Here is a 13,715-nt window from a genome sequence, read left to right as displayed (position 1 = left end):
TTATATGATATTTATTGACATGGGCTAATTTAACTGATTTTGAATTCAGGACCAATGTGATACTTAATTATCTGAATACTTCTTCCATCTCAGTAAAACACATAACTCATAATGCCTTTTTATTGTATTGTTTTGTATTTTATTTTATTTTATTTGTATTTTTATTTTATTTTTTGTATTTTAATTTTTATCTTTATTGTATTTTTATGTTTATTTTTAGTTTCACTTTTAGTGTTAGTTTTATTTTATTTATTTACTTATTTGTCTAAGCAAAATAATGTCTCGGCTGGCTTGCTGATTTATTTTGAAACGTGACGTCACAGCCTTCGGAGCTGTGGCGCTGTGATTGGCTGAGACCTCTCTGTGGCTGTATCTCAGTAATTTGTCGCCTCGCGGCCTTAACCGGTCTATAAATAGGTCGCCTTTCAGTCGGAGGTTACTGTTTGTTTTTGTTTGACGACATTTTAAGTCTAGTAACATTGGGCTAATTTCTTTTTTTAACCCAAAAAAAATAAACAAACCTGCCCCGGAAGTTGTTCGTACACGTGCCACGTCAGAGCTACAGGAGTGTTTCCATCAGTGGTTCAGTCTGTGAGCAGCTTCCAGCAGTTTGTTCTTGCTGTCAACATGCTGTTTCTGGGACTGAGCTGTTTGCTGCTGCATGTGTGCGTGGTGTTTGGGACTGAGCTCACATTTGAGCTGCCTGACAACGATAAACAATGTTTCTACGAGGAGCTAGAACAAGACGTAAAGTTTGAAATAGACTTTCAGGTAAGTTACTCGGACAGCTTCATCACCTCCACAAGTGTGTATGTACAAGATGCTGCAAGTTATTCTTTTGATTGTAGTTTGTTAGTTGAGTGTGGTCTGTCTGCCTTTTTTGGAAAGGAAGAACAGGCATAGTTTTAGTTCTTCACATAACTTCAGCATGTATCTGTATTTATGAGGTGACTATTTGGTAATGGCCCCTTATTAACTTTACCTGTTGTTTAATAACACAGTGAAATTCAGGAAAACTTGTTTTGGTAAAGGTTTTCTCGGCCAGAGTTACCTGCCTAACTGGTTTACTGCTAAACCAGAGTGAGCCATTTCAGCATTACACAATCCATATGTTACAACCCAACAACATACAGTGTTACAACTGTTGTGTTATGCATATGCTCTGTAATCCACACATTGTGTTTTCTCTTCTTTTAGGTCATTGCTGGAGGCAACTATGATGTGGACTGCTTCGTCACTGATCCTTTCGACAATGTCCTATATAATGAGAAGAAGAAGCAGTATGACAGCTTCTCTCACACCACAGCCATGAAGGGAGTCTACAAGGTCTGCTTCAGCAATGAGTTCTCCACTTTCACACATAAGACAGTGTACCTGGAGTTCCGCCATGGAGATGAGGAGCCTCTCATGCAGAACATGAATGGACCTACAGCACTGACTCAGGTAAGTCTGAGGAACTGGTTTACAAGTATGCTTGAGGAAGAAGGTGTCTTGAATCTGTCTGTTGTAGTGGAAACACTCTAAAGGGACAGACTTTGGCTGCTCCAGTGTACAAGTGGGTATAAGTGAATTCACACACACTGTAAAGTGTCACTAAAATATGTTTTGCCTTTAAGTTATGGCAAGACATTTGTTTGTATCCTGCTGCTTGGCTTACAGTTTCTGAGAGGAAACATTCTTTGCCAATAGTGTTGTGTTGAGTAAGTGAGGTGAACTAATCAGCTGGTGTGGAGGTAGCAAATGCAGCACACCCCCTTCTGTTGCATTGATGTTAGTTTGGTTTCAGAGGTTGGACACTAGGTGGAGCCAGAGCTGGTCTTATTTAACATTACATACAACTTTTATATCCTGAGAGAAATTGCTGAGCAGCAGTCTCAATACAAACTCGGAGCAAATATATTAAGACATCAAATATAAAAGGCTTAGATAACAAGTATCACCGCAAATGTTGTATTAACCATGACTGATTCCTTTTGGCAAGTCTTTTAATGAACTGTCTTCACCCCACATTACCAGAAACACCCAGGTACAGGGGTGTAAATGTAGGCAGTGCAGGCAGTGTGGTTGCACTGGGGCCTGTGGGGTGGATGGGTGTGATTGCCACGTGGAAATACGCCTGTGTTCAAAGAAGAACTCGCTTTAAATCAAAAATGGTGCTATTTTCCTTCTGTAAAATAGTATCAGTCCATAACAAAATTATATGCATACTATACATAAATCATAAAACCTATAATTTACCTATAAAAATAAATATCTAGTTTAACAAATAATTTCCTATTTTCATTGTAGTTTTTGTCACATACAGGTATGTACTGATGATTGCTAGGTAGTATGTACATTGATGTTGCCCAATAGCAGGTGTCTGTAACCTCATGTGACAAGACAATACTATTTACAGATGCTAATTTAGGTGCCAAATCACTCAAGACTGACAAGCTGGGCACATCTGCAAGTGGATATAACATAAAAGTGACAGTAAGACAAGGGTAATGTTTACAGTACATATGTATGTGTATTTTGGTCACTTCAAGTCGGGAGGCTTGTGGCACAAATGTGGAAAGTTGAAGTGAATCTGTTAACTGTTTTATGCATGGTGGTCACTATAGTGGACAGCTATTTGAAAGCTATTTTCATGTATATGCAAGGGTTTTGATGCTATAGATCATATAAGCCACATGCATCACACACTTCCACCCACTGGCCAGTGCAGCTCAAGAATATCTTGCCAATCCTTCCATAATAGAAGACCCTTTCAAGTAAATGCCATTTGGTAACATCTAAGGTATAATACAGTTCTTAAAATTTCAAAGTATTGATTTTATGTTTGGAGGAAATTACGATGAATCAGCTGTCCGCTAAACTGGACATCAGGAGCATGGGTCAATGCTTTTGTATTGCATTGAACAGTATTAGAATATGTTGAAATATGTGAACACACTAATTTATTAGCATTAAAATATGTTTTTTATAGTTTCACATAATATATAATTATTTCATGGGATTATCTGCAGATTGAAATTTAAATACATGCTGTCCACCCAAGAGAACATGTACAAAAAACTCCTTGAATCCTTTATTTTTTTCAGAATTTAAATTTATTTTTTCATGCCTAAAGAGGAATAAAAACACTCAGGAAAAAAAAACTCTTGACTGAGGAAGTCATAATTCGTGCATGCAAGGGTTAAAGAGCACTTTTGATAGTATAATCCAGTGTTTGCATATGTGTGTGACTGTGACCCTCCCTCCACTGTACGTTTGCCCCAGGTCATTTCTTCGCTTTTGATTAATTTGTGTTGCTCTTTCTACTTTCAGTTGGAGTCGTCATGTGTCTCCATTCACGAGATCCTGAAAGTGGTGGCTGACTCGCAGACATGGTACAGACTGAGAGAAGCACACGACCGCACAAAAGCCGAGCATCTCCTCGAGCGGGTGACCTACTGGTCCATCGGAGAAACCGTCCTGCTGTTTGTCATTGGCATCGGTCAAGTCATGTTGCTCAAGAGCTTCTTCACTGACAAGAAAGGCTCTGTGGCAGCCTCCACTTAAAACATGTAGCCTTGATGTGCCCTCAGGTGGAACCTCGTCAATGTGAACACATGAGTGCTTCTGGAGATTAGCACACATCTTGTAGTATTTTCCACAAACCTGTTTTGTTGAATGGATAATTTTTATTTTTTCCTGCCTACCAAGTATCAGACAAACCTCTGTATACCTTTGTCATGTCTGTGTTTGTTCAGAACAGGCTGTATAAAGATGAAACAACACTCACACTGTACTGAAAATGAGATTAACACTTGTCAACCTTGCACAGATTATTTATTATATTTTGATGTACAACATAAAGCAGGTTTGATTTGTTAGTTATTGACCCAGATTGTTTTACAGTAGGACCTGGACAGTGATTACATCAGATGTTGTGGCACATCAGTTGTTTATGAATGTTAGTTGTAATTGTTTTATAGTGTGTATCATGTTGTCACCTTAATTTATGTGCAAAAAATTGTTGTGACGAGGTGTAGCTTGAGAGCTCTGCGTCCCTCCTGCTCTCGTGTGTCTCATACAAAGTGCCTTAAGAAATCTTTTTCTTCTTTTCATACCAAGTTGAAAGTTTACAGTTTTGACTTGTTTGTCACGTAGCATACTGTTGACTGATTTGATTCTCATGTTTTACATTTGGGTGCAACTACAAGTCCATGCCATTTCGTTAAGAGATTATGTTAAATGGACATGACCGATCATTATGGATTTTCCTTTTACACCAAGAAAGTTATGCTTGCAGCCATATTTGTTAATCTGTCTCTTTGTTATCTGTAAACCCTGTCAGCAGATTTCAATAAAATTTGGTGGAGAATAATTTCTGATTGAGACATAAATCCCATTTCTTAACATTGTCTACGGTATTTATGATTTGCATTTTGAGTCTTTTTGGTATTTTCTGGCACTATTGAGATGCCAATTCCAGCTGTAGTTCAATAAAAATGTATTTTTAATTTTAAAAGTTAACTCAAGATCACGTGTTATTAAAATAAGAAACTTAAGACATTTATGCAGCCTTGGCAGATATTATCTCTGTTTTCTAATTGACAGATTAAACACATCACAGGAGATGATAAAGCTGTTTCTGGCTGACTCAGGCCCTCAATTATACAGATTGGGCATGAATGATGCTAAATGAGTTTGTGTATTACAATGTACAAATTCAGTCCTCTATGTAGGCCAGGCACATTTAAGCAGATGTTGATAAAGCAGAAAGTATGTACAGACTGAATAAAAGCTCCTAAACTTTAATACTAACATACAAAGAAAGAAATAATCCACTTGGGCAATATTAAAAATATTTTGTGATAGGGAGGGGGGGAATAATTTAAAAGCAAAATTGACTCTAAGAAAACATGTTGAAAAATATGTGTATTTCAGAGTGTGGGTGGGTTTATGGAATGGGTTAGATGAAGAGTTAAAGGGAAGTACAACTATAGAGCACTTTAAAAATACGTACAGACCGTATATTTAGGAGGTATGCCGATGAAGAGGGTGGATACTGATGGGTTAGTTTATTTATTTGTCTGGGCTTGGCTGAGATGGGGTTTGTATATTTAATATCTAAGACAGTTGTTCATTTATATGTATTAATAGTTGTAAATAAGTTTGGGATAGTTGTTGACAATTTCCCTTTTTAATGAGACATGAATACTGAGCAGGGGGTAGGATTATTTAAGTGTACACTTAATTTTTGAGCATGTCTGTTGATGTTTTGCTCAAAATTAATTCAACTTTTATAATTACTAAACAGACAATGTCTTTACTCTGGTGGGTCTACACCAGGTTTCCCAATATGATAAAAAGCTGCCAGTTAAAAGTGTGGGAGCTATAATGCAGTTTACTCTGCTTTTAATCTCTCACATGAGGTTTTTTTTTAACATGCAAGAATGATTTTGGTCCCTAGATATAGATGTCTTTACTTATCCAGTATATTTGTAATAGTGACAAGTAAGTAGTCCCTTTATTTAAGCACTGTTAAGTATAATGTTGAGCTACTTTTCATTTTCTGCCAGTTTATACTTCAACCTCACTCCATTATTAATGAAAATATTGTACTTTTTACTACATTCATGTGATAATTAAAATGTATTTGCAGGTTAATAATGTGGAATATAATCAACAAATAAATTATGACGTATTATTTTAGATATAAATTCGCAAGCAACTCATTAATTAGTAGTAATTAAAATGAGCTCCACCGTTGCCATTAGCAACGTGAAAGTGATGTACAGTAAGCATTTGGCGCCATTCTGCGTAAGGAGTACTTTTACTTTCGGTACTATATTTTGATGCTAATACGTTTGTACTTTTACTTAAGTAACATTTTGAATGCGTAAGTTTTACTTTTAACTGGACTTTTGTACACTGTGTTGTTGCCATTTTTAGATATGTGAAATACGTGCGTACTTCTCCGCCTCTGGCGGCGAGGGGGGAAAAAGTACACTTGATTCCGGAAACGGGAGGGCGGAAGAAGGGTTGGACTTTAAACCCACAGTGAACTCACCGTAGCGTCCTCAGAGAGTATACTAGATTCTGATTGGCCCGGAGTCGACATTGCTGGCCAATCACAGCAGAGCGTGCTCTCACCAAGCTGACGTGGTGGTGTTTCTGCGTCAGTCGTCACCAGTTTACCGGGCTTTACCTGCGTGTTGTCCATTCATAACGACAGAAGGTCCAGTGGTCGTGGTCGTAACTATTATCACTTCCTCCTGAACATGGCGGGTTACCTGAAAGCTCTGACGACGGTGACAAGAAGTGCAGCCGCTGCGCTGTCGCACTACCCCGCAGTGCTCTCACCGGCCGCCGTCTGCCATCAGAAGTCTCAACAGAGGAACTGTAAGTCAGCCGCCCACCAAAACCACAAGAAAAATATTTTACTGTAGTGCGACATTACAGTCTCACAGCCATGTTTACCGCATTAATGTGGCTGTGTAACATAAGTTACAGTACGGACTGAGTGAGTGTTTATGAATGAGCACTACGAGTAGTACGTGACAGTGGAAACCGTCAAGGTTGCTGATTGCCAAATAGCTATGAATCATACATACAAGAGACTGGACGAAATTGTTTTCATTTACCTCTAAATTTAAAAATAAAACTCGGGGCAGAATAGAAAGTTACAACTATATAACAGAATAAAAAATTAAAGGTGAAACATGCAAAAGTCTTTATCATGCTGAACACTGAATAACACGTGAACAGTGGAGGAACAATTGTTAGTATGCAGCAGGTATGAGTAATAGTCTAATTTGTAACTCTCTGGTGCCAGCCTGTCGTGTCATAGGATTCTACCTATGTGTCAGGTACATAAAGGGCTGGACAGGTAATAACTGCTATTAAAGCAGTCATCTAATCCATGGTCACTGTCTGGCAGAGTTTCGCTGTCTCAGTGAGAATGAACTCTGTGTAACTGAGTAGTGAAAGTGATATAAAACCAAATGCAGGTGTTTTAAATCTAGTAGTTTTTGACATGCTGATGAGCTTTCCCACAGGGATTTGAGTTATAAGACTTTGGGAACAGTCACACATCAGCCAGACTGAACTCAAGAATCAAGAAGTGTAATAGTTAGTTAGTTAATAGATGCAATCTAAAGCTATGAAAATTATGACTATGATAATGTGTGAAGATGACCATCCAGCTACATTAAAGGATAAGTTTGGTATTTTCCAACCTGGACCCTATTTTCTAGGGATGCACAATAATATCAGTACGTCATCAGCATCATTCGATATTGGCTTTAAAATGAAATATCGGAATTGACTAACACACTTTTTCTTAATTTGCACAATGAATGAATATAACATACATTAAAAACTTGTATTTCATGTCTCCACAGCTGGTGGGACATCACGATTAAAGTATGCATGCATAATATGATGTTAATTCCACTACAGAAGAGACTTGATCACTAAAATTAGGGAGGGAAAAGAGTGGATGTATTGATATCGCGTAATAGGTCTAATCAGTTGTTAAATATATCAGCAAATCGGAAAATGGCAGTATTTTTATTTATTTATTTGAAATTGGTCGCACAGTGGTACAGTGGTGAGTGTTGTTGCCTCACAGCAAGAGGGTTCCTGGTTCAAACCCTAGGGTGGGGGACTTTGCATGCTCTCTCCATGTCACTGTGGGTTTTCTTCACATACTACAACTTCCTCCCACAGTCCAAAGACATACAGGTTAGGCTAATTGGCGTCTCTAATTTGGCTGTGGGCGTAAATATGAGCATGTCTTGCCCAGTGTCAGCTGGGACAGGCTCCAGCCCCCTGTGACCCTTAACAGGATAAGCTGTTATGGAAAATGAATGAATGACATGAAAGTTTTTGAAATTGGTCCAGTATTACGTGAGAGCACTGCAGCTGGTATTTAAACAGGCTGCAGTGTAACCACGTGAGGCACGTTTGCACATCCACTAAAAGTGCTTGTTTTTGCCATTGACATGTTTACACTGTTATTTTTAGTGTCTGACAACTTCTGGAAAGCATCCCTGCAAATACTGACCTTTTTGTTAAAGAGTAAGATCCTTTTTGTTGAACCAGAAACTGCCTGTAAAATTGCCATCACCAATTCTACCAGACTCTATTTAAATAAGCAGTAATTTTAGCGTGTATAGAGCTGGCATATTTTCACATTTAAGTGACTGAATTAAGGGTTTTATTTCAACCAAACCAAAGTGGGTAATTGTTGGAACTGTAGAAAGACAAACCAGGATGGTTTTTATGAGTTTTATTTTGTTCCTGTTGACTTTGAATGAAGTGTGTTTTATATGAATAAAATTGCTATTTATTTAAACAGAGTCTGGTGGATTTGGCGGTTGCGATTTCAGGGCTGTTTCTCGTTAATTAAAAGGATCTTACTTTTTAAAAAAAGGTCTGTCTCTGTAGGGATTCTTTCCATAGTGTCTCTCACATAATAATTATCTGAACATGTCGATGGCAAAAACAAGCACTTTCAGAGGATGCAAATTGTCAGTGTGAATATTGCAGCCCGTTTCATGGTTTCCATTAGTCACTTAAAAACAAAAAAAAACCATGGGAATTGGAGTTAGACACTTATCAGTAAATGTCAGTAACACGATGTTGTCTGACCCTTAATCTTAACTGTCAGTGGCAAAATAAAGAGGAGGTTATACATGGGAAAATAGGTACCAGGTTGAAAAATATCATAAATATCATATCAATAAATAAGTTATTCTTTAAGTAGAAAAGCCACAGAGCTGCAGCCTTGAGTATCCTCAGTATCATCTTCCCCTTGCAGTCGTAAACAACACTGTAAAACGTGACAGTTAATGTAATTTAACTTTTCAGATGCCACAAGGCGCATCAAGGTGGACCAGCCGGTGGTGGAGATGGATGGAGATGAGATGACTCGCATCATATGGGAGTTCATCAAAGACAAGGTAAATCAAAACAGAGTTGTAAAGATCAGCTGCCAATAACGTAGACTTTCACTGTATTAAGAAACTGTAAGTAGCCTTTACTTATAAGCACATTTGAGTGTGCTTGTGTGGTTGCTATGCAATGTTGTCCTCACACAAATAACACATCAATATCTTGTACATGTACAGCTCATCCTGTCCAATGTTGATGTTGAGCTGAAGTACTATGACCTGGGTCTGCCCTACCGTGACCAGACAGACGACCAGGTCACCATCGACTCTGCTCTGGCAACCAAGAAGTACAACGTGGCTGTCAAGTGTGCCACCATTACCCCTGATGAGGAACGAGTTGAAGGTAAGTTTAACTTGTGTTTGATTTTATAAAATGTTTTACAACACATCAGTAATAATATGAGTTGCATGTGTATGAGTATGTTAGTAATGATACTTGTCATTTTGGTTCTTGATTAGTTATTATTAATATTACTAATATTTATTTCCAGAGTTTAAGCTCAAGAAGATGTGGAAGAGCCCTAATGGCACCATCAGGAACATCTTGGGTGGCACCGTTTTCCGTGAGCCAATCCTCTGTAAAAACATCCCTCGTCTTGTTCCCGGTTGGACGCAACCCATAACAATTGGCAGACACGCTTTTGGCGATCAGGTAGGAAATGCGAACTTGTGCTTGGCTCTTTTCGATGATGTATCCGAACAGACAGAGGAGCAGTCTCACAGCCTTGGTTTAATGTTTAATCTCACAGTACAGGGCCACAGACTTTGTTATTGACCAGCCTGGCAAGTTCAAAATTGTGTTTGCCCCAGCTGATGGAAGCAAGCAGAGGGAGTGGGAGGTGTATGACTTTCCCTCAGGGGGCTGCGGGATGGGAATGTACAACACTGATGAGGTAAGAGTTTGTTCATGCATTTAATTACATGACATTTTTCTATATGATTTCTTATGTTTAAAATCTGGACCTTTTTGATTGTGTTTTCTTTGCACAGTCCATCAGTGGATTTGCTCACAGCTGCTTCCAGTATGCCATCCAGAAGAGGTGGCCTCTGTACATGAGCACCAAGAACACCATCCTCAAGGCCTACGACGGGCGCTTCAAGGATATTTTTGAGGAAATCTTTGAGGCGTAAGATACTGAACAGGATCCAGACTTGATGCACTGGATTGGTTTATTACATTGCACAATGAACAGACTCTTTAAGTGTAACTTTGGTATATGTCAACCTGGACCCTATTTTCACATCTTAGTGTTTAAGTGACTACTAGGAGCAACAGTTTTTGAAATGGGTCCAGTATTGAATGAAAGTGCTGCAGCAGGCAGCAGCGAAACAGGCAGCACTGTGACCACTCGGCATTTGTGCACCGTCAATGTATGCTCAAATTATATTTCTAAGTGTCTGAAAGTCTATGGACAGGATCCCTACAGAGATAGACCTTTTTGCTACTCTTAATGTTACTCTTTAACATAAAAGTATGTCTCTGTAGGGATCCTGTCCATAATGTTCTTGAACACTTACAATAGTTATCTGAGCCTGTCAGTGACAAAAACAAATGTCTTAGTTTAATGTCTTAAGGAGACCTAAACATGTCATTGTTCTTTCTTTTTCAGGCAGTACAAACCAGAGTTTGACAAGTTGAATATCTGGTATGAACACCGTCTCATTGACGACATGGTGGCTCAGGTCCTGAAGTCTTCTGGAGGGTTTGTTTGGGCCTGCAAGAATTACGATGGAGACGTCCAGTCAGATATTCTGGCTCAGGGTTAGTGCACTTCAGTTTGATGAGTTGCCAGTTGTTGTGTTGCCCTGCTTGCTCAGCGAAGGCCACACAATCACAGTATTACATTATTCCCATCTGACCTACATCATGTTTTTTGCATGCGTGTGTTTTGTGATCTGCTTGCCCTCTGATGACAGGTTTGTCTGTGTGCTGTGTCCAGGTTTTGGTTCTCTAGGCCTCATGACGTCTGTGCTAGTGGTCCCTGACGGAAAGACTATCGAGGCAGAGGCTGCCCACGGCACCGTCACCAGGCACTTTCGTGAACACCAGAGGGTAAGAGCCACCAGGTCACACTGCTGGGTCTGTGTTTACTTTAGGACTCATTCAGGGCAGAAACTTGGTGTACGGTTTGAGGGTAGGTTTAGTTTTAGGATAAGAGTTTTAGCTGACGTTGATTCTCCACGTACATCACAAATGTGATGTAATGTTTGAAGCCAGTGAAAACCAGTCCAACATGCAAACTGTTGACACTAATGAGTTCTTACAGTGATGAAAGTGCACTGACGTACTCATATGGACTTTATTTTTTTAAAACTGTATTCAACTGCAAGTGTTAATAGACTCATGTCAAGTATGAGTAGCTGCAGTTTCACTCAGTTGAAGCCTAGTGTTAAATGGAGCATGATAAAATAAGGCACAGTTAAAACAATCAGTAATGTATCCATAGATCATGAAGTCAAAAAATGTCATTAATGTCGAATGTCTTTTCTTTTTTTTTTTTACATTCAAAGCTTGATTAAGGATTTCAAATGAAGGTTCAAATGTTTGTTGTCATTTTGTGACGCCCAAAAATATGTATTGAATCAATGAAATGAACCAATTCGACTCAAGTGATTCATCAGATAAAATGAGTTAGTATTTCTTTATTGAATCAACTTTCTTTAATAAATAAATGTAATTTATGGTGCTCTTAGACTACTGCTAGACTGCCCCATAAATACAGTGTGCCTCTCTTTGTGTGCAAGCAAACAAGCTTTTCCACCGCAGTAAAAATTATGCTTTTGAAGGCTAAACACCAACAAATATGGATTGAAGCAGAATATTTCATTCAATAAAAAGTTGTTGTGAATATTGGAAGTGATTACATCTACTTCTTTTTCCAATAAATTTTGACTTTTGGAATTCATAACACCCTGGTTCCTTGATCCAAACATTTCCAATAACTCCAATCATATGCAGTCACCACTGGAATCTAATTCTATAAATAGTATAACACTAGTGAAGCCTAATCTTTATCTGTAACTGTGCAGAAATATCAGGTTTAAACAGAATGAATAGATATCCATAAATAAATAAATAAATAAATAAGTAAATTAAAGCTGTGCAGCATTCAAATGTTGATTTGTAATTTGAATGTCAATGTTATGAATGGTGCTTCAAACCTTAGTATTCAGTACAGCCCTAATGAAATGTTTAATTTTGCATCTTGTTTGTGGTTGGAAAAAACTGGTTGGAAATTTTGTCATTATGACCACTGTTGAATTTTAGAACCGAATAAATCTGAGTTGCTGTTTACAGGCATCTCAGTGTAGAAACAACAATGATAATACATTTAATTTAAAAGGCGCCTTTCAAAAAACACCTAAGGCCTCCTTACAGAGCATAAAATAAAGTTTTGTGAGGTGGTGTGTTTTTTTTCTTATTCCCTCAGACAACAAGCTAAATGTATTCAGTGTCATTTTGTGATATTTTCAGCAGAGCTCAAAGCAAGTAGCAAATTTGTTCTTCTTCTATTTATGTATTTCATGTGAAATCTCACATTTACTTCAAGCTCTTCAGAATCAAACAAACCAGACTCACCGTTTTATACCTCTTTTACTAATTACTTAATGGGAATCCATTCAATCAATCCATGGTAGGAGATACTAATGTCTGACCTAAATGCAAAGCAACTCCAAGAAATGTTTAAGTGTCTGTGACAAACCTTAACTTTGTCTTGTCTCTGTAGGGAAACCCAACCAGTACCAACCCCATTGCAAGCATCTTTGCTTGGACCAGAGGACTGGAGCACAGAGGCAAACTGGACGGAAATCCTGATCTGATAAGGTACGTTATGTGATTATTTTCCCCCCAGTCAATTGTGACATGTTCGAGTAATTTAACACCGTAATAATTTGCCATGCTACATTGTCGCTCTCCAGGTTTTCCCAGACGTTAGAACAAGTCTGTGTGTCGACTGTGGAAAACGGTGTGATGACCAAGGACCTCGCTGGCTGCATCCATGGCTTGGCCAAGTGAGTTTACATTTTTAGATCCCTCAGTCACGTATGTGTGTGGATCTGACCTTTTAACTTGAGGACAGAATTTATAATTTCTTAGAAATGTAACCCCTGCTCTGTGATCTCGCAGCTGCAAGCTCAACAAACATTATGTCAACACGTCGGACTTCCTGGATGCAATCAAGACCAACTTGGACAAAGCTCTGAACAAATGAAGCACTATCAGAAGACACACTTGCCAACACAGAGAGACCAAACCTGTTTTTAGCTCATTTTTACCCTCGTGTGTATAAATCTTTGTATCCAATTTTGAAGGAACCAAGTTTGCTATTTTCAGTGCCATTTTTGTATTTGTATAGCTCACTGACAGACAACTGTGCTCGTGTTCCTGTGCCTTTACCTGCTGCAAGCAGTCCAGTTTTGTATTGCACAATTAAGTGACTATTTTATTAATTAACGTTAATGCTAATGTTAACTTATAAAGGCCATTTCACAGAAATTTTTCATTTAATTAGACTGTATATTCAGGGACCAGTGTGTAGAATAAGGACGATAATGCCATGTTCTGCACTATAAACATTAATATTAAAAAAAACAGTGATATTCTCTTAATAACATGCAGTGTATCGTTTTGTTCTTCTCTTCAGGAGTAACACTGCTCAGTGCTGTAACCTGAACATGAGAGCAGAAAACACAGGGTCATTCTGGGTGTGGTCAGACAAACTCTCACACTCCTTTGTGTGTTTCATTCGTCAGGCAAATGGAGGTGTTTTAATGAAATGTAGC

General features: G+C 38.4%; 1 protein-coding gene across 1 annotated transcript; it reads left to right on the top strand.

Annotated features, from left to right (window-relative positions):
- The first annotated feature begins 398 nt into the window (after positions 1-398).
- LOC125880105 (isocitrate dehydrogenase [NADP], mitochondrial-like) lies at positions 399-13,544 on the top strand. The gene is made up of 14 exons (XM_049562384.1): positions 399-771; positions 1,198-1,443; positions 3,313-3,543; positions 6,135-6,375; positions 8,848-8,939; positions 9,108-9,273; positions 9,422-9,582; positions 9,680-9,823; positions 9,921-10,057; positions 10,541-10,692; positions 10,871-10,983; positions 12,659-12,756; positions 12,852-12,944; positions 13,060-13,544. Exons 1-14 carry the CDS (start codon positions 628-630, stop codon positions 13,142-13,144), a joined length of 2,103 nt encoding a protein of 700 aa, XP_049418341.1. The 5' UTR covers positions 399-627; the 3' UTR covers positions 13,145-13,544.
- The last annotated feature ends 171 nt before the right edge of the window (positions 13,545-13,715 follow it).

The sequence above is a fragment of the Epinephelus fuscoguttatus genome, linkage group LG2 (assembly GCF_011397635.1).
Source record: "Epinephelus fuscoguttatus linkage group LG2, E.fuscoguttatus.final_Chr_v1".
Classification (NCBI taxonomy): Eukaryota; Metazoa; Chordata; class Actinopteri; order Perciformes; family Serranidae; genus Epinephelus; species Epinephelus fuscoguttatus.
The sequence above is the reverse complement of the archived record's forward strand: the minus strand, read 5'-3'. Positions and strand labels throughout refer to the sequence as shown.